We start from the raw sequence: 26,884 nt of genomic DNA on the forward strand, positions 1-26,884 counted from the left end.
TGGATTTGTAAATTTTTTAATACGAAACCCAACTAACATTTGTTGGGAAGAAAAAATTATTATAAATTAAATTTTTATTACATTTTTGTTTACTGGGTTAGTTAGTTGTAATTAATTATTCAAAACGATAAAACTATTGATAAAGTAATTTTTCAAATATTGCTTTTTTAATTAATGGCCTTTTCAAAATGACCACAATTGTTATCGTTCTAAATTTGTTTATATTTTTTGTTGTTGTTTATGTAATTAGTAAAAAAAAATCTCTATTTTCTAAGAACATGTTAAGATTTTTAACATGTTACAATGATGTATTAGTGTTAGTGTTACAAATAAAATTAGGTAAATAAATCTAAAGTATCCTTAGAAAAGTTCATGAAAATAATTGTAACCATATAATACATTGCAAAACAAGTACGGAAGGATTGTTGGGCTTAGCTGGCCATATCATATAACCCAGCAAAAAAGTGTGGAGTTAAAAACCACGCTCACATACAAATAACTACTTAAACATTTACTTACAAATAAGGAATTAAAAAGTTGTTTTGTTTAACACACAAAAAATTACTCACACAGAATACGAACCTTATTAAAGGAAATATGAAGCTTCTTTTGTTTTCTTTTTTTGCTCAAAAGAAAGCTTAGGTCATTTCCTTTTTAATTTGTTTTTACATTTTTTTTTCTGAAAGATTGCAGATATACCTTACTAAACTATTTTGAAAAATTTTTGCTAAGATCAATAGGTTAAAAGTTACATAGACAAGAAGGAACACATATTGGACCCACTTTGCCCCCCTGCCACTCAGAGTGTTATTGGCCGATTTTGTTCGCAAAAAAATCATCCCAATGGGAAGACATCGGTTTCAAAAGTCACTTGACAAGAAATTATCCATATATGAGGAAATTTCAATTTTCAAAAAGAGCTTTATGTTTTACATTGTTTTTATATTCACCATCAAACAACATGGGGGTTATATTGATTTTATATTGAAATATTGGTTGTACACCCACAAAAGTATATCGTCACCTGAAACGCAAACGGCCCTAACTAACCAAAAATTCAAAATCGATTTTATTGTTGATTCTAATGTATTGCATCAAAACAAATGCACACACAAAAAATTGGATTTCTCCGACCAAAATTATTGATTTTATTGACAAAAAAGGAAAGGCCCTATTTACAAAAACATTTAAATATTAAAGGTAAAAAGTCTAATTTATCGATTTTTATATACGCCATTGTCAACTATTATAATAAATGATGACTATTAAACAATTTCTTTATTTACTACAAATAAATCGCGTTGATTGGAACAAACTTTTCAATATAAATATTTTTTTGCTTCTCCTGTAAAATTTTTAAAATGTTAGATAAGGCCGTTTGCGTTTTAGGTGACGATATACATATATTCTGGGTACTTATTAAATTCTAAGACGATCTAGCCATATCCGTCAGTCTTTTCGTCTATCTGTCTGTCTGTTTAAAGTTCGATGTAGACCGAATGGACAGAGCTAGGGAGCTGAAGTTTTGCACAAATATTGTCTATTGTTGCAGTTTGTCTGGTATTGAATATGGTCAATACCGGAAGATGTTTTCCCCTAGCCTCCATACAAGTGGCCCCTCGGAATACAGTTTCAGCAGACATAACTGTTTTAAAAGTACGAATATAGCAACAAAATTCTACATAAATATGTTTTATATGACCCAAAACCTCTCCACCGAATTTTATGAGAATAGGTCCATACTTGATCCTACATAAACCAGAATCGGTCTACCAAATTGTATGAGGATCGGTTCATAATTGACCCCTTAAGAAAACTACAATAACTCCCATTACTGGCTTAAAAATACGAGTACAGTTATGAAATTCGGAAAAAGCAACTTTTATAGGAACCGAATTTTATGTGGAACGGGTCAGTAACTCACACTACTCTCCATATAAGACCACCTTCAGAAAATTACTTTAACGATAATTACTTTCTTAATAATACAGTAGAGCGATGAATTTCGACATAAACTATTTGTATGTAAACAAAAGGCGCTCTACAAAATTTTATGAGGACCGGTCCATTATTGAATCTTCCTCCCAATATGTAAAAACAGAGATGAACATCGACATAAAAGTTTTATAGGAACATAATACTTTATTCCGAATTTGATGAGGATTGATCTATAACTGACCATAGCCCTTATATAAGGTTCCCTTCTGGAAAGGGTTTTACCTTTTTTATTTAATTTCATGGAACTCGAAACTAATTATATCAAAATCGAAATCTTTCAAACAAATTTTACGACAATTGGTTCATAATGGACCCTACCGTCATATATATGTATGTTTAAAACTTGGACAAAAATATTTTGTTAATTCAAAAGAGTTTGGTCCATTAAACCCTATTGCAAACATCACCCTGACGTGTATAGGGGAGCATTCGGCATTCTTAGCCGAATATATGTAACTCTCTTACTTGTTTAAGTATACATCTTTTTATTTGACATACATATTAACCACCAGTGCCACAGTAGTGTCTTCAAAATCTCAAATTTGTATTCTGTTACATAAATAGAAAAAATTTAGTTTTCCTTAAAATACCCACATGTTGGAAAGTAGAATAAAAGTATAACATAATCGTCCTTATGTGCATTGTTTTTGAAATAAAAAATATTATTTTCATAATATTTGTTTTCGTTATGGTAATTTTAGTGTTTATTTCACAACTAGGAATAGCCCAGCAAAATGTTTGCTATAGAAAATTTTATCAAATTGAGAACTGATAACGAATAAAGGGAAACATTTGAAGTGAAGCAACGATTTAAAATAATTGAGGTTTAATAGAGCTTTTCGGTCCTAGATTTGTTAGATATTTATTAGCTTATATTTCTAGTTATTTTTTTGTATTGTTAAACTTGAAAAATAATTTTTCGTAGATTTCTTCATATACATATTTTAAAATAAATCTAATTTAAAAACTTACAGGTTCTTTAAGAATGTAATATGTTTTTATTTCAAACATACCAAAAGCATTATCTTAAATGGGCAAATAATTTGCCAAATCAGTTTGCTGGAAATTTATATCATTTCACACATGATATTATTTCAATTCTACCATTTTCCCACAAAAAATGTATAATTTTCATCTTAAACAACTGGTGGGCATAACAACGTAGTGCGTGTAGCATAACATTCTGTTATATTATATTTAAATTTCATTTTTTTTTATATTTATGTCTTCATGCCACCCATGAGACATTGTTATTTTTTTAAGAATCTTTTTGTAGTTATTTTTCTAGCAAAACATATACGAGTAGTACCCAATAAAAGAAGTTGACATAATATTTGTAACAATATATAATGTTGTATATATGCATATTATAAATATATACATATGTATTAGGGTGGTCGCAAAAAGGAAGTTGCTTATGTTACCGCCGAAAATGATGCCTAGGATACCATTTCCCTAATTTCATTTAAAAAAGTGTCTTGGATTGATGGTCTTTGGCCAGGAGCAGGGGTTTGAATTCAAAGAATAAAATGTTCTTTGTAGCTTTGATGTATGTTGTATTTTGCGGACTGCGGACTATTTGTAATCAATTAAGTTAATGCTACTTTCCTCATGGGCATTGAGACATAACGTTCATGGACATTATGACGCGCCATCATAATAAAGACCTTTGAAAGGCGCTTTCAAACAAACAGGACCACCCTAATGTACATATGTATATCTATATATACATACATATGTATGTATTTATCAGCATACAACAAATTTGTGGTATGTATTCAAGACATGATTGTGTAAAAATATAAATAAATAAAAACCTGCAAAAAAAATCCAAAAGAAAAAAAAAACAGACCAATAAATCAATGCTTTTCCGTTCGATTGCCCACAAATACGTAGAGTAGAAGGCAATGTGTTAAATATATATTTTCCATAACAGCAAAAAATTGGAAAATTGTATACAACCCAAGAATATGGCAAGAAAATTTATTTATTTTCATATTATTTTCTTTGCAACAACAGAGGTGAGGTAGAGGCCACAGGACGTGGGAGCAAATAAAACAATTTGTTAAGAATAAAACTGTCATTTATTGAAAAATTTGTTTAAACGTGCATGTAAATTTACAATTCATTGTGCCATAATTTACAAATATATTAAATGAGGGTAGTTTGCTTATTTATTAAAAACAATTTAAATAATGTCGAAAAAAATTTAAAATTTTCCAAAAGATTTAAACAAATTTGGCTGAAATTAAATTTAAAGCAGTTTTTTTTTTTAATTTTCCGTATTAAGTATTTTTTTAACAATAGAAAAAGAATTTAATTTACTAGAGCTGAAATCATATTGAATTTTACTTAAGAATTAGGATATTATTAGAAAAAAACCTTTATTTTATTAAAAGCAATTTAAATAATAATAGAAATCATTTTAAATTTTATATACGCTGTAAACAATTTTTGCTGGAATTAAATTATTATTTTTTTTTTCACTTTTTAATAAAGAATTGTTTTTCAAGCAAAAAAAAAGGAATTTAATTTACTCTTTACGGTTACCAAGTTATGTGTACGCAATATAAATAAACGAAACAATTTGCGAAAAAAAGAATGCCTAAAAAAATATTTACTCTACATATAAAAACAATATGAAAATATTTTAGTGTGAGAAAAAAACAGAAAAATTTATTTTAATTGTTTTTGTTGCCAACCTAGACTCTATTTAATAAAATATCATTTGATTTAAATGGAAAAAAGTGCCAAAAATTTGTAGATTTCTCTGCAAAAGTATTTTTATTATATTATATAGCTAGCAGTTTATGGGTTGTTTATATGAGTTGGCAGGTTAAAGTTTATTTTTGCTACAATGAAATGTACACTCATACATATGTATGTATATGTGAATATATTAAGGGGTTATATATTTTTGAGTTTTAATTAAAAACGTAAATGTTTAAATGTTATTTAAATAAAATTTGAAGAACAGTTTCTCTCAGCAAACGAACTTGCAATTATAGACTAGCACAAAATCACCCAATGTAGTCCAAAGGATTCTAAGAGGATTTCAATATTATTTCCATTCATTTATTTCAGTCTTGAAAACAAGTGATACCCTAATATTTTCATCTATATGTGTATTTAAAATCTAATCATTATTTTAATGCTACGAAAACTTGTTTCATACTACCTAAATTAACATTTACAGCTATAAAAGTTATTTAGAAAGCGAAAATTTTTAGCTAAAATTATAAATTAAAACTCAATTTTCCCTTTCTAGTATACAGTAAATGTTACTAACTCATGTAAAAAAAACTAGGCAAATATAATATTTAAAACATTTTTAGTTTTTAAACTCATTAAATTACACATGCTAACAAATGTTTAACCCAGAGACGAAAATATATTTTTCTAAAGGAATGCGAATCTAGACTGCGTTATTATATGACTTTATAGATCCTTTATTTTTTAACTCCTGGCTAGAGAGATAATAACAAACAAAAATGTTGATGGTTAGTTATCTAAAAGTAGCTTATATTACAAGTATATGATTGCAGGGATTAATTTTTAGAGTTTATTTAGTCGGGACGAAGATTTTTCTAAAGGTTGGATATAGTATATTTGCCGGGAAATCTATTTCTCTTCACATCTAGGGCAAGTCATTCGCCGAGAAGGTAGAAAAACCTTTATTTTTCTTTTTAATTGAAATGGCAGCAAAATGTTTACCATGTCTACCCAGCTGCCAGTGTCCAGTTATTAACTACAACGACTTCGATATCTTCCGCCTAGTTTATATTTCTCATTGAAAGATGGCCAACTGGATAATAATGAAAACCTATAAAAGAAAATGGTTCAGAATGTGAAAAAGTTAGTTTCCTATATGTTTTGAAAATTTAAAACTTCTCTTTATTTCTGCTGGAATATTTGAGTTTTAATGTCCGATTCATTTATCCGTTTATCTAAAATGTATACAAAAGTACATCACACTTGCACACGGTTTAACACTATTTGGGTATAAAAATAGTGTTAAACCCCCATGAAAAAAGATGGTGGTATATTGATTTTGTCATTCCGTTTGCAACACATCGAAATATTTGTTATAGACCCACTGGGTCCTTATTAAATTCTAAGACGATTTAGCCTTGTCCGTCCGTCTGTCGGTTTGTTGAAAGTTTTGCACAAATATTCTCTACTACTGCAGTTTGTTAGGTATTGAAAATGGGCAATATCGGAAGATGTTTTCACCTAGCCCCCATACAAGTGGTCCCCCCGAAATACATAACCTTTTACCAAATTCTATGAGGATCGGTCTATAACTGATCAGAAAATTACTTTAATGCTAATTACTGGCACAAACAAGATATATACGAGAATCGGTCTACCAAATTTTTTGAGGATCGTTTCATAATTGACCATACCCCCCAAAGAAGGTCCCCTTCATGTATTAAAATTGACATAAGCAACTTTTATAGGAACGTAAATATTTCTAACGAATTTCATGTATTCGGTAACTCACCCTACCCTCCATATAAGGCCCCCTTTAGAAAATTACTTTAAAGCTAATTACTGTCATAAAAATGCGAGTAGAGCGATGATATTCGATATAAACAAGTTTTATAAGAACCAAAATCGATCTACAAAATATTGATGAAATTCGAAACAAACTATTTTATTTACACTATTATCCTTACAAAATGTTTCTAATCCATTTTATACGATTTTTCCTTCAGGGATAGGTGTCTTGTCGAACTCAAACCAACTAACACGTGAAATATTGCTCTTGCAGTTTTATACACAGATACTTACATGTATTCTGGTTGCTTGCATGTGTACATATCTAAAGGGTGTTTCAACAAAAACAATGTTTTGTAGCATGCTCATTTTATTGTTGTATTGTTGCAAGGAAAGCAAAAAAACAAAAAAAAAAAAAACAAAGAAAATAGAGTTCAATTGTTGTATTGCGGCATTTTAAGACTAAAATCGTTTAACAAAAAACGAAAAAAAAAAACAAAACTTCACCACTGCTGCTATTTTTATTTTCCAAACTAAAAGTTTAGTGTTATAGTTGTTCTTTTTTTTGTTTTAATATCTTTTGCTCATTTAAACAATATTTTGCTAGTGCATACTACTGTTTCGTTGCTGTTATTACAGACATTTACTATTGCTTTGTCTGGTCTTGTTATATTCACTCGTAAGCTTGTGTGCAGTTGGAAAATATTAAATTTGGCTTAAAGCCAAAATTGCGTAAACATGTGGGTAACATGTTATTGTAAAATTTGTTTTGTATGTTTTTCAATTTATTGAAAATACCAACTAGAATATGTACACAAACATACGCAAACATGACTGCAATCTACCAATAGTCAGATGCATATAAATATTAAGGATATTCATGGAAGGTTCTGTAAGTTTTTGAAAAGAAATTAAATTTAATCTTAATAATTTTTGTAAAGTTATTAAATTAACAATTATTTGCATAAGTGCTAAAAAACATTAACGTTTGTTTGCTTTTGATTATGCCTAACTCTATATACAGATATTATACATATATTCTTGCGCCTGCCGAGCTTAATTTTATTTGAATCTCCCAACTGTTTATTTTTATGTATTGATATCTTTTCCCTTTTCAACTTTTTAATAATTTACTCCGGAAGTTGACTTTACTAAATGAATTTTTAATAAAATGTTTCGTTGTTGTAAAAGCATAAACAGCTTTTCTGTTTAAAAATTTATATTAATTTTAAAACAAAACAAAAATAAAATCCGCTTTTTTTCTCTTTTATTTTTTCATTTTTTTTTTTTTTTTTTGAAGTGTTTCATAAGAGCCTTGAATTTTTCCAATCATTTAATTATTTAATGGTGCTTAAGTAATGAGCAAATAATGAAGTTCTTTTTTTCACTGAAATTTCAATGCAAAGTTTTTGTTGTGGTTGTTGTTTAGTATTGAATAAAGATTTTCTTTTGTTATGCCGATACAATTGGGTTGGGTTTATTGTAAAATAATCCATATAAAATAATATTTTTAAGAAATTTTAGTAAAATTGATGATTTATAGGAAATTTTGTAAATCATTGATTTGTTTAAAACTGCAAAAAATATATTTTGATGTAAAAATTTTAGCTTTTTGAGAAATAATGTTTTTTTTTTTTTTGAAAAAATCATGCATTTAATTAGTTTAAAGGATCTTCTCTGAGAATGAATAATTTCTTTGGAAAAATGTTTTTATACCCACCATCAACACATCGCAATATTGGTCATAGACCCACAAAAGTATATATATATTCTGGGTTCTTTTTAAATTCTAAGACAATCTATTCGTCCGTCTGTCTGTCTGTTGAAAACACGATAGAGGCCGAATGAAAATAGGTAGAGGGTTGAAATTTTTCACAAATATTTCTTATAGGTAAGGTTTGTTTGATATTGAAAATGGGCAATATCGGATAGCTACCATACAAGTGGATCCCCGAAAAACAGCTTTAAGTGGCATTACTGTTTTCGAAATATGAGTATAGCCATAAAAGTTCTACATAAATAAGTTTCAGGTTACCCAAAATCTCTTTACCAAATTTTATGAGGATCTGTCCATAATTGACCCTACCCCCATATAAGGTCCCATTCAGAAAATTACTTTAACGCTCATTATTGGCTTAAAAATACGAATATAGTGCCGAAATTCGAGACACATGTATTTTATGCGAGATAAAATCTCTCTACCAATTTTTCTACGATCGACCAATTAAACTTTAACGCTCATTATTGGCTTAAAAATATGCATATAGCTATGAAATTCGATACATGTAAGTTTCTTGCGAGCCAAAATCTCTCTACCAAATTTTATGGGGATGGATCCATATTTGACCCTACCCCCCATATAAGGGCCCCTTCGGAAAATGACTTAAAATCTCATTAATGGCATAGAAATACCAGTAGATCTATTAAATTCGACATAATCAAGTCTACTCCCTCTATCCTCCCACGACCTATTTTCCTAGTTCCAACACAATGCTTCGCATAAGTAGGGGTCATCCCCTGAGTGCTGGTCCAATTAAAAAAAAAAAGAAAAAAAAAAGACTGATGCTACCCCGCATTAAGGGACCACTTCAGGAAATTCTTTTATCTCTCATTAGTTACTTACAAATTCGACTTAGGCAATGAAATTCGAACTAAACAATATAATTTATGTACAAAAGTTTATGAAGATCGGTGTAATAAGGTCCACTTCAGAATGAAGAAATTACGGTAGTTTTATAGAAAATGAAATTTTTCAACTGAATTTGATGAGGATTGGTCGATAACTTATCGAACACCCCATTATCGGTTTCCTTCAGAAAACTACTTTAAACCTCATAACTGAATTAAAGATACGTGTAGCGCGATGAAAACATAAAAGTCCATTTTCTGGCTAAATGGAAGGCTCTAGGGCAAAAAGGTTTAAAATCTGTGACCACTTTTATTTCCCACCAAAATTCAATTTTTAAGTGAAAACATAAAAGTCCATTTTCTGGCTAAAGGGAAGGCCCTAGGGCAAAAAGGATTAAAATCTGTGATCACTTTTATTTCCCACCAAAATTCGATTTTTGAGTGAAAACATAAAGGTCCACTTTCTGGCTAAACGGAAGGCCCTGGAGCAAAAAGGATTAATATCTGTGATCACTTTTGTTTCCCACCAAAATTCGATTTTTGGGTGAAAACATTAACAAACATTATATTAAATATAATATCATAATATTAAAATACATATTTAATGATCAAGACTTCTGAAGCAAAATAACAAATATTTCATCAAACATATGAAATAGAAGCAATTTCAAACATTTAGTGGAATTTTCCTAAAAAATCTTAAGAATTCTTCACCCAAATCAAAACATATGTATAAATAATTTTATTCACAAATTAAACTCTTCATCCAATTTACTTGTGGTTGTAAGTTTAATTTTAAAACGTTTTCAACTATTTAACTACTAGTAAATTAAAGATTTACATATTAAATAAGAATAAATAAAACTTTTTTCCCTCTCTTACAAATCATCAACATATTAAAAAACTATTTATATTATATATGTAAACTAATACAACTTAATTCTATTGTAGATATATAATTATAAACTAATTTTGGTTAAATAATGTCATACATAATTTACGTTTTTGAATTTAATTACTTTACTTGTCATTATCTCAAAATCTATGATTTATAATATTTATGTATGGCAAACAAACCGAGAAAAAAATGTATTTTAAAAAACTTTTTTAATTAAAGTTTTTTTACAGTTGTATTTGATTTACATATTTTCCAATTGACTTTTGTAAAATTTTTGTTGACATAATCATTAAAACTTTTATTAAAAAAAACAAAACACACATACACAAATCTATATACATTTAAATATTTGTATGCGAATATAATTTGTATAATCAAAGAGAATATGGTATGTAATTAAAATAAATAATATATAATTATAATTTTTATTTAACATAGTTCAGAAAAAAAGATAAACAAATAAATAAATATTATTTTCAATCAATGTAATTAACCACATACTACATGTCTATATATTAACATAAATAGGTTGGTAAATTTTACATTTGTTTATACAAGAGTAAATACATAAATTAGTATATATTTTATACGCCCAAGGTAGGGCAAAAATCAAATGTATTAATAAACAAAATAAATAATTATTAACTACAAATTAATTAAAAATACAGTAACATTTACTTTGGTAATTCAAGTATTTAAAGCTTCACTAAACCTTTATGTTTCAATTAAACTTTAAATAGAAATTATTTATTAATTTGTACATTTGTACTCCTTTTTTTCACATAAAATACTTTTTAATAAACCTTTATTTACTTTAGAAAATACATAAATAAATAAATATCATATTATATTTTGCTATTAAGTTAAAAAATAAATTAAAAAATAAAACAAACATAATTAATAAAACATCAATTAAGCCTTAATAACAAGTATATAAACATATGTTTTTATTTTTGTATGAGAAAATGCGACAAAAAGAATTAACAGTAAAACTGCAACAAAAAATTAATAAATTAAAAATTGTTGTAATAATATGTACTCAGGTGTTTGCCATTTAATGTACATACAAGCAAAATACACCCAGCAAAAATTAAACGAAGTTTTTCAGAAAGTATAACATTTATCACCACTTCAAAAGTAAACACTAAGTACATATTTTTAGCTTCTGTGGAAGTGTTGTTTAATGACTTCCCTGGAAGTGTCTATAATTCTATTTTTTGTATCTTGTATTTTATTTTACTAAATTTTTTATGAGTTTAAAAATAATCAGTTTGGGTTTTTATATTAAATGTGTACAATTTTGTTATTTGTGTTAATATTATTTAAATCAAATTAATTGTTATTATAATACTATGATATTAACTGGACTACATCCCGGTCACTTCCAAAAAACCATAAAAAAGCTTATTGAGCATGACTTCAGAAGTGGAGAATTTGGAATCATAAAAAAGGTCATCGCTCTTTTTCTTTTGTAATTCCATGGAGAAAGTTCTACTTCTTTTTCGATATATTTGAAGATCTTTTTACGCTAGGACAATTAATACAGGTCAGCAAATTTTTAAACCAGATAGCAGGATTTACCTCTCTAAAGCATTGAGTTACGCTGAATTGGAATCCGTATGGAAAACTTTGACATTTATATGAAAACATGGGAATAAAATGGGCAGACTAGCTACACTGAGTGTGGCACTTGCCATATAAAGAAAAATGTAAATTGGTATATCTGAGGAAATATAACAGTTCATTTTTCGGAGGCACTTTAATATAAACATAAATTTCTAGGACAAATTGGGCGGAGTAGCAATAGGAGGCGTGGTACCTCCCAAATTTTGCACAAAGACTTTTAACATAAATGTGAATATTTAGGAGAAAAATGGGAAGACTTTCTTGGTACCTCCCATACCAATTGAATATAATGATTCGTATATCTGAGAATCTGTCAGTTAATAGTTAGTTAGTTAGTTAGTTAGTTAGTTAGTTAGTTAGTTAGTTAGTTAGTTAGTAGTTAGTTAGTTAGTTAGTTAGTTAGTTAGTTAGTAGTTAGTTAGTTAGTTAGTTAGTTAGTTAGTTAGGTTAGTTAGTTAGTTAGTTAGTTAGTTAGTAGTTAGTTAGTTAGTTAGTTAGTTAGTTAGTTAGTTAGTTAGTTAGTTAGTTAGTTAGTTAGTTAGTTAGTAGTTAGTTAGTTAGTTAGTTAGTTAGTTAGTTAGTTAGTTAGTTAGTAGTTAGTTAGTTAGTTAGTTAGTTAGTTAGTTAGTTAGTTAGTTAGTTAGTTAGTTAGTTAGTTAGTTAGTTAGTTAGTTAGTTAGTTAGTTAGTTAGTTAGTTAGTAGTAGTTAGTTAGTTAGTTAGTTAGTTAGTTAGTTAGTTAGTTAGTTAGTAGTTAGTTAGTTAGTTAGTTAGTTAGTTAGTTAGTTAGTAGTTAGTAGTTAGTTAGTAGTTAGTTAGTTAGTTAGTTAGTTAGTTAGTTAGTTAGTTAGTTAGTTAGTTAGTTAGTTAGTTAGTTAGTTAGTTAGTTAGTTAGTTAGTTAGTTAGTTAGTTAGTTAGTTAGTTAGTTAGTTAGTTAGTTAGTTAGTTAGTTAGTTAGTTAGTTAGTTAGTTAGTTAGTTAGTTAGTTAGTTAGTTAGTTAGTTAGTTAGTTAGTAGTTAGTTAGTTAGTTAGTTAGTTAGTAGTTAGTTAGTTAGTTAGTTAGTTAGTTAGTTAGTTAGTTAGTTAGTTAGTTAGTTAGTTAGTTAGTTAGTTAGTTAGTTAGTTAGTTAGTTAGTTAGTTAGTTAGTTAGTTAGTTAGTTAGTAGTTAGTTAGTTAGTTAGTTAGTTAGTTAGTTAGTTAGTTAGTTAGTTAGTTAGTTAGTTAGTTAGTTAGTTAGTTAGTAGTTAGTTAGTTAGTTAGTTAGTTAGTTAGTTAGTTAGTTAGTTAGTTAGTTAGTTAGTTAGTTAGTTAGTTAGTTAGTTAGTTAGTTAGTTAGTTAGTTAGTTAGTTAGTTAGTTAGTAGTTAGTTAGTTAGTTAGTTAGTTAGTTAGTAGTTAGTAGTTAGTTAGTTAGTTAGTTAGTTAGTTAGTTAGTTAGTTAGTTAGTTAGTTAGTTAGTTAGTTAGTTAGTTAGTTAGTTAGTTAGTTAGTTAGTTAGTTAGTTAGTTAGTTAGTTAGTTAGTTAGTTAGTTAGTAGTTAGTAGTTAGTTAGTTAGTTAGTTAGTTAGTTAGTAGTTAGTTAGTTAGTTAGTTAGTAGTTAGTTAGTTAGTTAGTAGTTAGTTAGTTAGTTAGTTAGTTAGTTAGTTAGTTAGTTAGTTAGTTAGTTAGTTAGTAAATTCGTACGAACTATTTTGAAATTCATGTGAACAATTGGGTTACAAATTGGCGGACTAGATTTTAGAAGCGTGCTATCTCTCATATATTACATTAAAAATATTTTAAATTAAATGATATAAGAAACTATTAGAGCTAGAATCTTTAAAATTGTGCACGAAGAACTCTGACATCCATGTGAACAGTTGCGTATAAATAGGGGTTAGCACCTCCCATATGAATTAAATACAATAATTCTTATATCTGGGAAATTGTTAGAGTGGGTTTTTTATTTATATTGACTTTACGGTAACAAAGCACACTGGGTATAGCTAGTCCTTTATAAAAAAAATATATTTACTATCCCATGGTTTTGACTTTTTTAAAGGTTATGAAAATTAACAGGAGTATCAACATTTATCGAACACTATCTATAAAGGGCTTTAGTTCCCTTCCTGTGGGTAACTGTTCTTCGGGAAACTATACTATTAATGCAACATACAACTATTACATAAAAATCTGTCAGATTCATTAATATTAATAACGTTACATAAAGTTTAATTTTTTATTTTAAATTGTCAGCAAATTAATAACAAATAGTTTTTATTATAATTACACAATATTTTTAATTTAACTTGATCTATAATCAAATAACATTTGTTAGTACAAACTCATAAAATAATCGTATTAATAAAAATAACAATAGCAACAACAACCACTATTTTATAACAACAACAGAAATATTGTCGTAATAATAATATCCTTTTGTAAATGAACAATTAATAATATTATATGGTAACTATATAGTAGGTTCAACTTTATATAAATATATACATAAGTACTTGCAGCTATATGTTAATAGTAGTAGTTATATGAGTGTATATATACAAACATATGTATGTATATGATAAGAAATTAATAATAAATATACATATTTATATACATACGTAAAAATATCTATGTTAATATAATTACATAAAGGTAACTAGGCAAAGGAATATACCCTGAAGGAGTTATTCATCATTATAATTATCTTTATTGATAAAACAAGCAATAATCAATTTGACATATACACAGATTTTGACCTAATTAAATTAAAAGTTTTGGTATTGAACAAAATTTAAAGAAATTTAATTAAAACACGTTGTTTATGCTTAGAGAATTTTGAATAAATTGTATTAATATGCAGAATCTTACATTTATCCTCTTTAAGTTTTAAATTTTTCATAATAATTTAAAATCAATTATTTATATTATTTCAAATATTTATATTACTTAAAACTTATTTATATTATTTACCTATGTATGTACGATTTATTATGTTAGAATTTTTGCACAACTTTCTATAGTATATATTTTATAAAACTTTATTTAGTATTTAAACTACATATAATAAATATGTGTTTTTTTTTTCTAAAACATAATCATTTCTTTAATTATATTTCCAGGTTTACATAATGAAAATCCCTTTTCTTTTAATTGAGTCATTATAAAATACATTGTGGCTTTTTGTAGACTTATGGTTGTTTAAGCTGCCGTAACACAACTTAAATAATATCTGTATCCATTCGCTTCACTAAATGTTAATATTCCAAAGTATGAATATACATACAACATTATGTGCGATTATACATGAAAATCAGTTAAGAGAAAATTGTAATGATATGTAGGCGTGTGCATAGGTACAAATATGTTGTTCAAACAACATACAGTGTCTCTCATAAGTATTCGAATTCAATGTATTAATTTTTGGAGCTGATAGATGAAGGTTCCTTCGGTATTTCCTCAGTATTTCTCTGTCGTCCTGTATTGACAGCAGTTTTGGACGACTTGATAATGGTAAATACTCGATGGAATTTTTTGTTCCATGAGTGTAATGACAAATATATTGTCGATGGGAATCTATTAAACATTTCCTATATGTATTTAATTGATCGGCCTTGATTATACAGATATAAATTAATTTTTTAATTTGAATTGATCAACCCTTTTTTTTGAACTTTTAAAACGCTTACACAGGAAGGATTTACAACATAATTATGCAAATTTCCAAAAATGTTAAATATTAAATATAACCACTACCTGCATAATGTGTTAATTAATGGGCAATAAAACACGTGTTCAAGGATTCTAAAAAAGTTCTTAGAAAAAATTCGAATATTTTTGCGAAGTACCTGAAATGACCCTCTTTGGGTTTTTTCCATTTTCTTGGAAACCATTAATGATTTTTTATTACTTTTTTCTTGTATTTCGTAAAAATAATATAAATTAATAAAATTTCATTAAAAAATTTTAAATACTATTATTATTTTTAAAGTAGCATAATAAAATAACACAGTAATAATAAATTCGAATATTTATGTGAGACACTGTATGTTCTTTAGGGTTGTCCCAAAATTGAAGTTGCTGATGTTCCCACCGATAATGAATATTTAGTTCATTTTAAGATACCATTTCTCAAAATTTTTGTCTTGACGTCAATATGTGGTGAGCTGGATCAAAGGATAAAAAGGTCATTTTTTAAGGTTTTTATGATTTTTAAGTTATTTCTGGCAAATAAACCCTATGCTAATTTAGTATAATATGAAAGATCTTTGGAAGACGATTTCAATTACATAACAAATTTGTATACAACTCCAAAATTATTACAAATGTCGTAATTTTTCGGAAAATTTTTAAGTTTTTAAAATTTTTAAAATTTCTGATATGCCGTTGAAAGCGTCACTTAAGGACCTTTCTTATGATAACAAATTTTGATATTCTTCTTTTGGAAGAAATATGAAAAAAATCATAAAAACCTAAAAAAGGACCTTTTTATCCTTTGATCCAACTCATCAAATATTGACCCCAGGACAAAAATTTTGAGAAATACTATATTATAATCAATTAAACTTTAATTTTAGTAGGGAACATTGACACTTTATTTTTCCTCCATACAAACGGAGCAACCCTAATGTACATAGCTTTACAGAGGCTATATAACGTGTAAGGTTTTTCTTACTAATTAATTACAAATTTATGTGATAGTTTTTCTATTTCCCATCACTGTTACATAGAATACTCATTTACGCACATATAAAAATTTGTATGTTATACGCACACATTTACCAAGAATATTTATACCCTACACCACTTTAGTGGGAAGGGTATATTGGGTTTGTGCTGATGTTTGTAATATACAATAATATTGGTTATACACCTTAAAGTATATCAATCGGCTTAGAATCATTTTGTGAGTCGATTTATGAAATTTGGTACATTATCTTATATTGTTATAGATACAAAGCCTATTGATAATGGTTCATTATTTCAACTAGCCCCCATACAACTGAACCTTCAGAATAGGATAAATATATTTTATGTAAACGTAAATCCATCCACCAAATTTTATGACGATCGGTTCTCATTTTCCTCCAGCCCTGATATCAAATCTCTTCAGAAATTTAGTTTTTTATCAATAAATTTCTTAAATATATATGAGGCAATATTTTATAATCTTAACTGGTCTAGGGTACTATTCTGCCGGCCTCGTTCGACTATAAATCCTTACTTGTAGAGGGACAAAACTTACCAGTAAAACTTAACATAATAACAGTGTTGTACTTAAAAGGAAAACATTCTATTTTATTCGGCTTAAAATTAAATAAATTTAAAATCTTCGACTCTGTTTAAAAATATGGTTCACGATATGTAAAATAATACATACACACACACACTTAAATTCTATATTCTATTGTTTGTGTAAAAAGACAGTGTTTATGATAAACATTATAAATAGTTATGTCAGTCATTACTAGACTACTTAAAAGTTATGAAGATAGTATGAAATTGTCATTAAAAAGTAAGTTGTTGTTATCATTATTGACTATTCATATTTGGACCGTTGTTCGCCATATCTTAAAAATTTATATTTGTGCAAAAATACAATGATTAATTATATAAAAGTTTTCAATTTTTATTATAGTCCCATTTCCTACAAATTGTAGAATCAGTTGCCCATTTGTGATAGAAGTGAAGTGCAAAGTTATCTGTTTATCGATTTCTAAATTAGAGTTAAAATATCCAAAAAGTGGCCTCTTAATGATAAAAAATCACAGTCGCTCCGAACTGCCGGATATTGAGGTGTGTAAGTCTACTTGGTTCTATACACTGCAGTTCGACAAAGAGTCAAACCACCTGGTTGGCTCTAATTCGTCTTTCGTCACGAATGTACTCTTTGTAAACGAGGGTGAAGATAATTTCCACTTTAGTGTCGCCTTTATAAGCAAGAGAGGGTACACTTAAAAATCAAACTTAAGCTTTTTTTCTATCTCTTCCTAATATATGAGGTGACGATTGGCTTCCTCGTATTACAAGCTCTTATTAAAATAGCTAGTCACTGGGGGTAACCCTAAGTGGTAGGTTAAATCGGTAGTTTGAGACTATCCGGCCGAACTGCTGGGTATATTTAGCATGTCTTAGTGTATATATGTATTTGTAATCAAACAATTATATTATGTTCAACACATGTTTTGGGAGTCTGAATAAAAAAACAAATATACATACTATGTATGTTTATATGTATGTATTCTCATATAAACTTACAATTTTATTTCATAAGATTGACTGTAAATATTGTTTTTATTACTATTGCTTTTACTAGGAGGGGGAATAATTTATTTAATTGTTTGTCACATTTAAAGTTATTTAATGTTCATGCATATTTAATAAACCTTTTTCTTTACTGGAGTTTTCTTTTCGAAAGCATTTCTCTTGAAAAATGTAGGCGCTATTGTAAAATTATAGTGAATTTCTATTTTAATTTCTAGGGCGTTTTATTTTGTAATGTTTTTAGTCTACTTTCCGCTTAAGTATTTATGGTCTTTAATTTTATGAAGACTTAAAATTGCTTTTATTTTCGAAATTATTTATGATGAGTAAAATATTTATTGTAAGTGGTTTTTATAGTGTTAAAGTAGATTTATTTGAAGTACTTGGTTAAGGTTTTGTTTTATTAAATGTAATTATGTGGAATTTCATATTGTTTTCTTTCATAGAGGGTGTTATGAAATTATAAAATTAATTTCATAAAATTAAGCAACAATAAAATAGTTACGATTTTTTTTAATTTAACTTAAGCCATAATAAATAAAATTTTTTAGAAGATGAAGTATTCGTTCGTTATATTTTTCAGTTCAAAGGCATACTCGTGGTTTCAAATATTTTAATAATAAAACTAAATTTTCGTGAAATTTGATATTCTTATTACTGTTTTAGGCCAAATGTACCTTTTAAACTGATCAAAAAAATTTTATACAATTCTTTTTAAGTCCCATTTCTTTTATAAATTTAATATAATTTCTAAATTTACAATATGGGCAATTGCACGAGAGTGTAAGCCACGACTAAAATATTAAACCCTTAAAATTTTTGCATATTTGATTTAAACAAAGTTTTATATTTTGTTGTACTTAAGACGTTGAACATTTTTGAAATCGGCCAAATAAAACAATGAACAATTCTGAAAAACAAATTTAAATTTGTGATATATAATAAGAAATTTTTCTGAAATTCAAATGGAAAGTTCTGAAATACAATTGGAAATGGTGTAGTATTATGATAAAATTTGGCATAAATAAGTTTTATATGAACATAGATCCTACTTCCAAATTATATTATTTATTCCGTTTTTTTGTCACGTACAATACCCCCTTATATTACACAATATTTTAGACAGCATGGGTATCCTCTGAAATGGAATTACCCATATGTTAGCTTTAAAATCATTCACTTTATTACCCAAAAAAAAACTTAAATTTTAAACTTAAAAATTTTTACTACTACAACATTGTTTTGGTTTTTAACCACAAATATTTTCTGTTATACTCTTCTAATAATCGATTTAATCAAGTAAAACTATGTACATATTTTTCCCCTAAAACATATATAAACAATTTATATAAAATACATGCATACATATAAAAAACATTGTTTTATACTGTTTTTTTTTTTTACCAAACTAAAAACTGAAATAATAATTTTGTTGTTCTTCTCATTTCTATCTTTTTTTACAGAATTTTTTTTTTACAAAATTCAACAATAACAAGTAACAACAACAAAAACAACGATCAGAACGTAAAAAATATATATTGACAAATACAGGATGCAGTTTTGAATTGTTTTAGTAAATTGGATGAACATTGGATGATGGAATAAAAACAAAGAGAAACTAAAACAAAAAATCCAAATATTTATTTATAAACACAAAAACAACGCAACGGATATCCAAACTAAAATTCAACAAAAATTTAAAAATTCACATAGATACAAATACATTTACATATGTATGTGTGTAATAAAGTGTCTGTACATATGTATGTATGTATAGTAAACAAATAAGTACAATAAATAAAAATTTTGCGCTAAAATAACCAAAGGCAAACAATAGTAAGAGCGATTTCGAGTGAAAAGAGTAGAAGAAAAAGCGGAAATACTTCAACAGACTGAAAATATTTTTAACTTACAACTACACTAGCACACAAGGGAATGTATGTATGCTAGAATGTGTGGTTACGGACAGGCAACCAGTTAGCCAGCTAGTTAGCCAACCAAGCAGAAATAGCAGAACACATCTACTAAAAAGAGCCAAATAAAACGAAACGAAAATATAATGAAATACACGAATAACGTTATGAATAGATAAATGTGAAATACAAATACACACAAGTAAATGGGTAAAATAATATGTGTGTGTTAAATATAGACGGAAATACATATCAACAAATATACATATACTAATACAAATATAACAGGCTGTGTTTACAAAAATAATATAGTAAAAGTTGTATCTGAAAAAAATAGACATCAAATGATACAAACAAAAACACACAATATAATAGTTACAATAAAGTAGCTCCTTATATTCACACATACTCTTCAACTAAACCATCAGTACTTTTGCTAAAAAAGGATTCTATTTGAAATTCCATGAAAGAAACTACAAAAAGTAAAATAAATAATAAACCAAGCAAACCTAGCAAAACTATACATATAAAATTTTAAAATACATTAGAGAATTGTTAGTAGTAAAGCCAGAACGAACAACTTCCACATCGCACTCATGTACTAAAGAAAAAAAAAAAAACAGAGTAAAAAAGGAAATCTCTAAACAGCAAAACAGTAACTAAAAAAGCAGCTACAACGATGACAACTAACCATACGAAATATTTTATATAAATAAACTAATATTTCATAAATACCAAAGTATTTGCTTATTGTTTGCTACAGGCTGACATGGTTGGAGAAACCAAAAAGTCAGTTTTATATATCAAACAACAAAAGTATTTTGTTGAGTGTATTTGAATATATATAAATGTGTATACGGGAATATATAAACGAGAACAATAATAACAATAATAAAGAAAAGAACAAATACAACAATAGCAGCAAATAATAATAATCAAATTAAAAATGATTCCTGCGGTTATCATTTCCTCCTCCGGTTATACAACAATAAGAACAACAGCTACAGCAACAACGACTACAAGTACGAGAACAGCCACAACAAATACAACAACAGACTTAACATGTACAACAGAATGTACAAAATCTTCCACACATTGTCAACATCATCATCCTCACCACCAGCATCATCAGCAACATCATCTACATCGCAAACATCAGCATCATCATCACCACCACCAACACCAGCTACATCAAACCAATTCCCTACATAACCAACATGAACAACAACGACATCATGAATATTGTTATCAATACCGTCAACAAGAACACAATTATTGCAAACAGCAACATCATCGTCAGCACCAGCAGCAGCAGCTACAAATAAGCAACTATCAACATCAACGACCCAGCGGGATATGGCATAAGCCTTCTCACAATATTGTTACCTATTATCTATGGTGGCTATTTGGCATTTGTTTAATCTTCTTTACAAATGGTGGTCGTAATTTAAATATCGGAAATCTCATTATTAAATCATCCTCGTCGTCATCAACATCATCTGTCTCATCAATATTGGCTTATGCCTCATATTTAGAGCCGGATGAACTGATACACGAATTGGATCGTCCTGGTAAGTTTAAATAGTTTCTTTTATTTGCTATTTTATATTTATGTTTTGGGAGTTGATTTAATGTTAGATTTATTGACAAATTAAGTGGTTTTAGTGTATGTAGGTGCTTGTTATTTAAAAATTCGATTACAATGAAAGTTCACTTAACAAGTTGTAGTGTTATACATATTCAACTATGACAATTATCAAAACCTGTATCGTAATTATACCCTACATCACTGTAGTGGGGAGTGTGGTATGCGTTAGTGCTTATGTTTTTAACGCCCGAAAATATTGGTCCTTACCCACCAAGTATTATACCAATCGACTCCGAATCATTTTCGTGTCTATATAAACGTTGTACCCAAGCTAAATATATTTTATTGCTTAAAAATTTGTTTTAAAGCATTAAATTGTTGTATATGTATATGGAAATTAAAGTAGAATTCAATATAGATATATATTATATATATTATATATATTATATATATTACGTTTGGTTCATCCCACGGCGTCAGTTCGCTTACAAAAAGTGGTCCACTGGGCACGTTATATCACGACCACAACCTTCATACCAAGAAAGGTTCTTACCCATTTAAAGTTTAAGAATAGGTTGATATCGTTTCGACCCTTGAGAGTTCTGATATTGCCTAATCAGAGCAATACTTTCATAACAAAAAAAAAAAAATATAAGAATTTATAGTCGGGCATGGCCGACCATATGATTATGTTCCAAATTTTGATTATTTTTTTAATAATAAAGTATCTAATTTAATTTTTTACCTTAATTCAGAAATATTTAACAATTTGTTGACAAAAAAGAAATTTTCTAAAAGAGAGGTTATATGGTGGCAGGGGGTTAATATCATCCAATCCCTATAAATTTTGGTAGAGGGATTTACGTCTACATCAGTTATTTATGCAGAATATCAACGTGAATCAAAGTGATTTTTGACCATCAAGTAATTTTCTAAAGGGGACTTTGTATGGGGGATAGGGCCAAATGAGGCCCGATCATTACGAAAATTAACAGTATTGCTTAGACTATTTAAAAAGTTTTGCCAATTTTTTAAGTGATACAAGAACATTTAACATATTTATAAGGTCAAAAGCCCTATTCGGGGTTACGGTATTTTGGGGCTATACGAAATAATTGACCGATTTTAACAGTTTTCAATATGCTTCGTCTTTGGGTCAAAAGAAGAGTATGTGCCAAATTTCATCAAATTATTTTGAATATTGTGACTTTTGAATATAGCTAATTCTACTCAAAAAGTGATTCTGAGCCGATTTGTATACTTTGGGTATTAAAAACATCAGCACAAACGCATAATAACCTCCCCACTATAGTGGTGTAGGGTATAAAACAAAGTTTTGTTTCATAAGCTCCAAAGTTTTAAGGACAACAGGTCTTAACTCATTCACGTATGTATGTTGCAGATCGAGTAAATGTTTATATTCAAAGAATTTGATGGTATTACATCATAAAAAAGCCAATATCCTTAAATGGCTTAAAATCGGTAGCAACTATCTTACATGATGTAGCTTTAACAGATATTTGAATTCTAAAAAATGTCTTAGTTAGTTAGTTAGTTTGAAAGGAGGATGAATATACATCAAATCCGAAGAAATACACCCAGGCCTCTATAGGGCCTGTTGTGCGCTCCTCAACCAGTGAATCAGGTGGGAATCGAACTCACCACCTTCGGTCTACCAGACTAGAACACTAACCACTAACCTACCGGAGGTCACAAAAAATGTCTTATTAGATTTCTATGAAGAGCCAAAAGTCTTTTTTTAATAAAAAAATTTTAAACTGATTTTACATAAAAAATAAAAATTTTGTTTAATATACAATAATAAGCTTGATTCTGGAAACAATATACAATACTTCTAAAAAGTTTTTGAAATTAAAATTAAAACACTATAGGCTTGGCCCTATATAAACACTCTAACAACTAAACTCAAAAACTTTACCAAAATAAAGCTAAAACTTTATTTTAAAATAATTTCTAACTTTTTTTTTCGTTTTTCTTTCATTTTATTTATGTCGACTGAAATAATATTTTTTATATAAAATAAATGTAAATACAAAAATATTTTGTATATGAAAAAAAAGAATTAAATAAATAACAAAAAAAAAAAAAATAATAATAATAAAAAAAGTACTGACATATCCTTGGGGGGACATGTGTTAAGCTTTGTGAGTTTTTGTTGCTACCATTGTTTTGTGTAGTTGTGTTTGTCTTATCAACACACAAATATTAATAACAACAAAATAACGAGAGAGAAAAAAATGTCTGCATTTACAAGATTTTTTTCATTCTCTCCTTGTATTTTCATTTAAAAAAAGTGATGGGAAAAATGTTACAAAATAAAGCAAAATATTTACAAACATTTTTACATATTCCGCAAGACATAACAATAACAACAATAATACTTGAAAAAAAGTAATTCCTACAAAATATTGCTGCGGGTATAAGACATTTTGAAAAGTTGTTATGTTTAGCGCTGGTTTTAAAATGAAAATATAAAAAGTAACTAACATAAACATGAACATTTTTTTAATATTTTTATTTCAATTGGAAATAACAAAGTATTGTAAAATATACTGTTGCTCATAAATTAAACAATATTTGCAAAAAAAAAAAAAAAAAAAAAACAAAATTAAAAGTCAATATTTTTAAGTCATGTTTAAATGAAATACCACTTGTTACCAATATGAATATGATGATTTTTAGCCTTTTTTTAAGACCACACATGAACTCAATTTTGTTTTCACTTCTAAACCGCTAAATCATGCAAATCATGTTGGTTTTTGCCAATTTTTTTCTTCTTTTTATTTATTTTTCAATATTTTGTAGTTTGTATTGCATGCAGATAGACCGACAGACAACCTCATGGGTGGCAATAAAACACTACATCACTATTTTGTAATTGAGTAAAAATACAGAAAGCTTAAAAAATTCAAAATATACAACAGAATCGTAAAAAATATTTTAACTGAACTCAGACTGTAATAGATTGTATTAAAAACAATCTTTTAAAGAGTTAAAGCTAAAAAAAAATTTACAACTAGCCAAAATATATTTTAACACTACTAAATGTCCAATTCACGTTGTATACAGCGTAACAATTTTTGCTTAACTGGTCATTTTGTAATTTATACATTTTATGCATGAGTGTGTGTTTCTGCACGCCAGACTTTATCCATGTATTTTATGACAAATTATTTATTTTTTAACTTTTTATTTTTCAATATAAAAATTGCATTTTAAATATTTCGCCGTATTTGATGTTCTAAGTGGCAATTATTAATAAACTTCTATCATGATATTGATATCATTTAAATGGATGCCGTTTTATATAAAAAAATGTTAACGCAGTTTAAAAACAGATAATTATATATATTTCTCAGTAGTAGTTGTTAGACTAGAAAAACTGGAAATTAGTTTTCTATATAAATCATATAATACTAGTTAATGCCATGGCTCAATTTTATGTAATTTTTCTCTGAAAGAGACAAATGTTAAATATCACATAGATAACTTCATACCTAGTTTTATAGAAGTCAATACTTATTTAAATCATTCTATAAAGGGCAAAATCATGACCTATCATTACAAAAAATCTGAAGCGCCATTTACGCTTATATAAAAGTTTGTTATAAACGAAAAAGTGCAAATCGGAAGATCCGGTTGTATATGGTATAGGCGAAATAATCGACCGATTTCAACTATTTTCAATAGGTTCCGCTCTTAGGCCCAAAATTTCAAAATATCATGAAATTTTTAGCCTAAACCTTGCACACAGCAACAGTTTCTGATTTAACAAAAACTTCACCGAAATTAGTTCCATGTACATTAGGATGTCCCGTGGACAACTTTTAAAGAGGAATACCTCTAAAATGATGCATTTCAATGTACTAAATACGAGAAAAATAAAAAAACAATTTCTTTTAAAAGGTCTCAGTACAATATGTTCATAAAAAAGTTCTCTGCAATCTCAAAAAATTCTGAAACGGACTAAACCAAATGCCTAACTATTCTTTAAATGTTTTTCTGTATGAGCTAAAAATTACGACAATTTTGACACCGATTTCGAAAAAGAGCGAAACAATATACATAGGTACCTCTCCAATCCACTAAAAATAATTTTGTGGACCAAAAATATTATACAAATAAATTTTTTTCCCGTTATCAGCTCGAAATTACGGAATTTTAGAGACCCATTTCGAAAAAATCGAAAAAATTTAATTTTTCAAAAATTACATTAAGGTCAGGCTGGTAGGGAACCAGCTGGTTGGTGAGGACCATTCTAAAAATATATTTTTTATTTTTCTTGTATTCTTCGTATTTCCTACATGAAGTTCTTAAATCTAAATTTAATTTCTATTTATATAATGTTCATGAAAATATATCGCCCATCTTTTTTGATGGTGGGTATAAAAGGACTCTTTCTCGGGGCACTAACGTACATATGTATGTGGTATGTTGGCAGTATAAATTTCTAATTCAAACTCATCAATTAGAATGCCATGTATAAAATATGCAAATCCAATTATATTAAATACATTTCTGTAGGCTTCATTAAAAATCCATCGTGAAATGTAATTTTCACTAATTTTGGAATATTTATTTATGTATTTAACATAACATTATGTATTCAACAAATCGAACAAAATATAAATTACTGTGTCATATATATACATATATGTATGTTATACATTACTAACAAGTAGGAAAGTATAGTCTTGCATGGTCGACTATGAATACGATACCGTATCCTAATTAAATTTATGGTCTGAGAATGGAACTGATGTAATTGGTGAACGAATGAATAATGCAATCTTTCATGACATCATAAGGGTGGTCACATTCCGGTATTCCGGAAGATTGATTTCACCTGCTGTTGGGGTAGTCGCCCCTTCTATTGACTTAGACCAGTGATTGCTTTTTCCTTGTCGGGGTTTGCATTGGGATTGATCCCATGCTGCCTGTCATTCCGCAACGGGGCTACTATGGCAAATGATTAGATAGCTCGAATGCTTCAGCAAAGTGCTTGTACATGGACCAGCTCAGCCATGTACAAAAATTGCCACCTGAGTTCTTCATAGAAGAAATCAGGGGCTCGTGGTAAACCGTCTAAAGTCTACCCAGTTATGTAAAAGACCACCGTGAAAGAAGGCCGTCAAGGCAGGTGTTCACGTAAAGAGCTCGACATTCGTGTCTGTTTATATGTTCATCTGATATGTTATGTTTATTCCGAACAAAAATATCCTTATACATTTAAAACAACACAACAAATTCGTTTAGCAGAAGTTACAAAAATACACTTTTACATCACTTACTTCGAACATTCTAATGTAGTTTTCAACTTTGAATATCTTGTGTATTTTAAAGAGTCTTATATTGGGCTGTGTATGACTAATGTTATATAACCAACATGCAGTCTATGTTTAAAATTTTTAAATCTTGAATATTCTAGTAATAAGTACATGACGCAAATACAAATACAAGTAAATAA

At 27.9% G+C, this 26,884-nt stretch overlaps 1 protein-coding gene across 3 annotated transcripts in view; it reads left to right on the forward strand.

Moving 5' to 3' along the window:
* The window catches only part of LOC119602459, a 278,587-nt gene that overhangs the window by 81,956 nt on the left and 169,747 nt on the right, over positions 1 to 26,884 (forward strand). For 2 of the 3 annotated variants that reach the window (XM_037954018.1, XM_037954003.1), the window contains exon 2: positions 19,359 to 21,379. In XM_037954018.1, coding sequence (XP_037809946.1) covers positions 20,755 to 21,379 — 625 coding nt within the window. In that variant the 5' untranslated portion in view covers positions 19,359 to 20,754. Of the gene's footprint in view, positions 1 to 19,358; positions 21,380 to 26,884 lie in introns of those variants that run through there. The other variant, XM_037954010.1, reaches the window with a different exon arrangement.

This window comes from Lucilia sericata, unplaced genomic scaffold, assembly GCF_015586225.1.
Source record: "Lucilia sericata isolate MDLA Ls3-8-SP2 unplaced genomic scaffold, ASM1558622v1 Contig000007F_arrow, whole genome shotgun sequence".
Lineage (NCBI taxonomy): Eukaryota > Metazoa > Arthropoda > Insecta > Diptera > Calliphoridae > Lucilia > Lucilia sericata.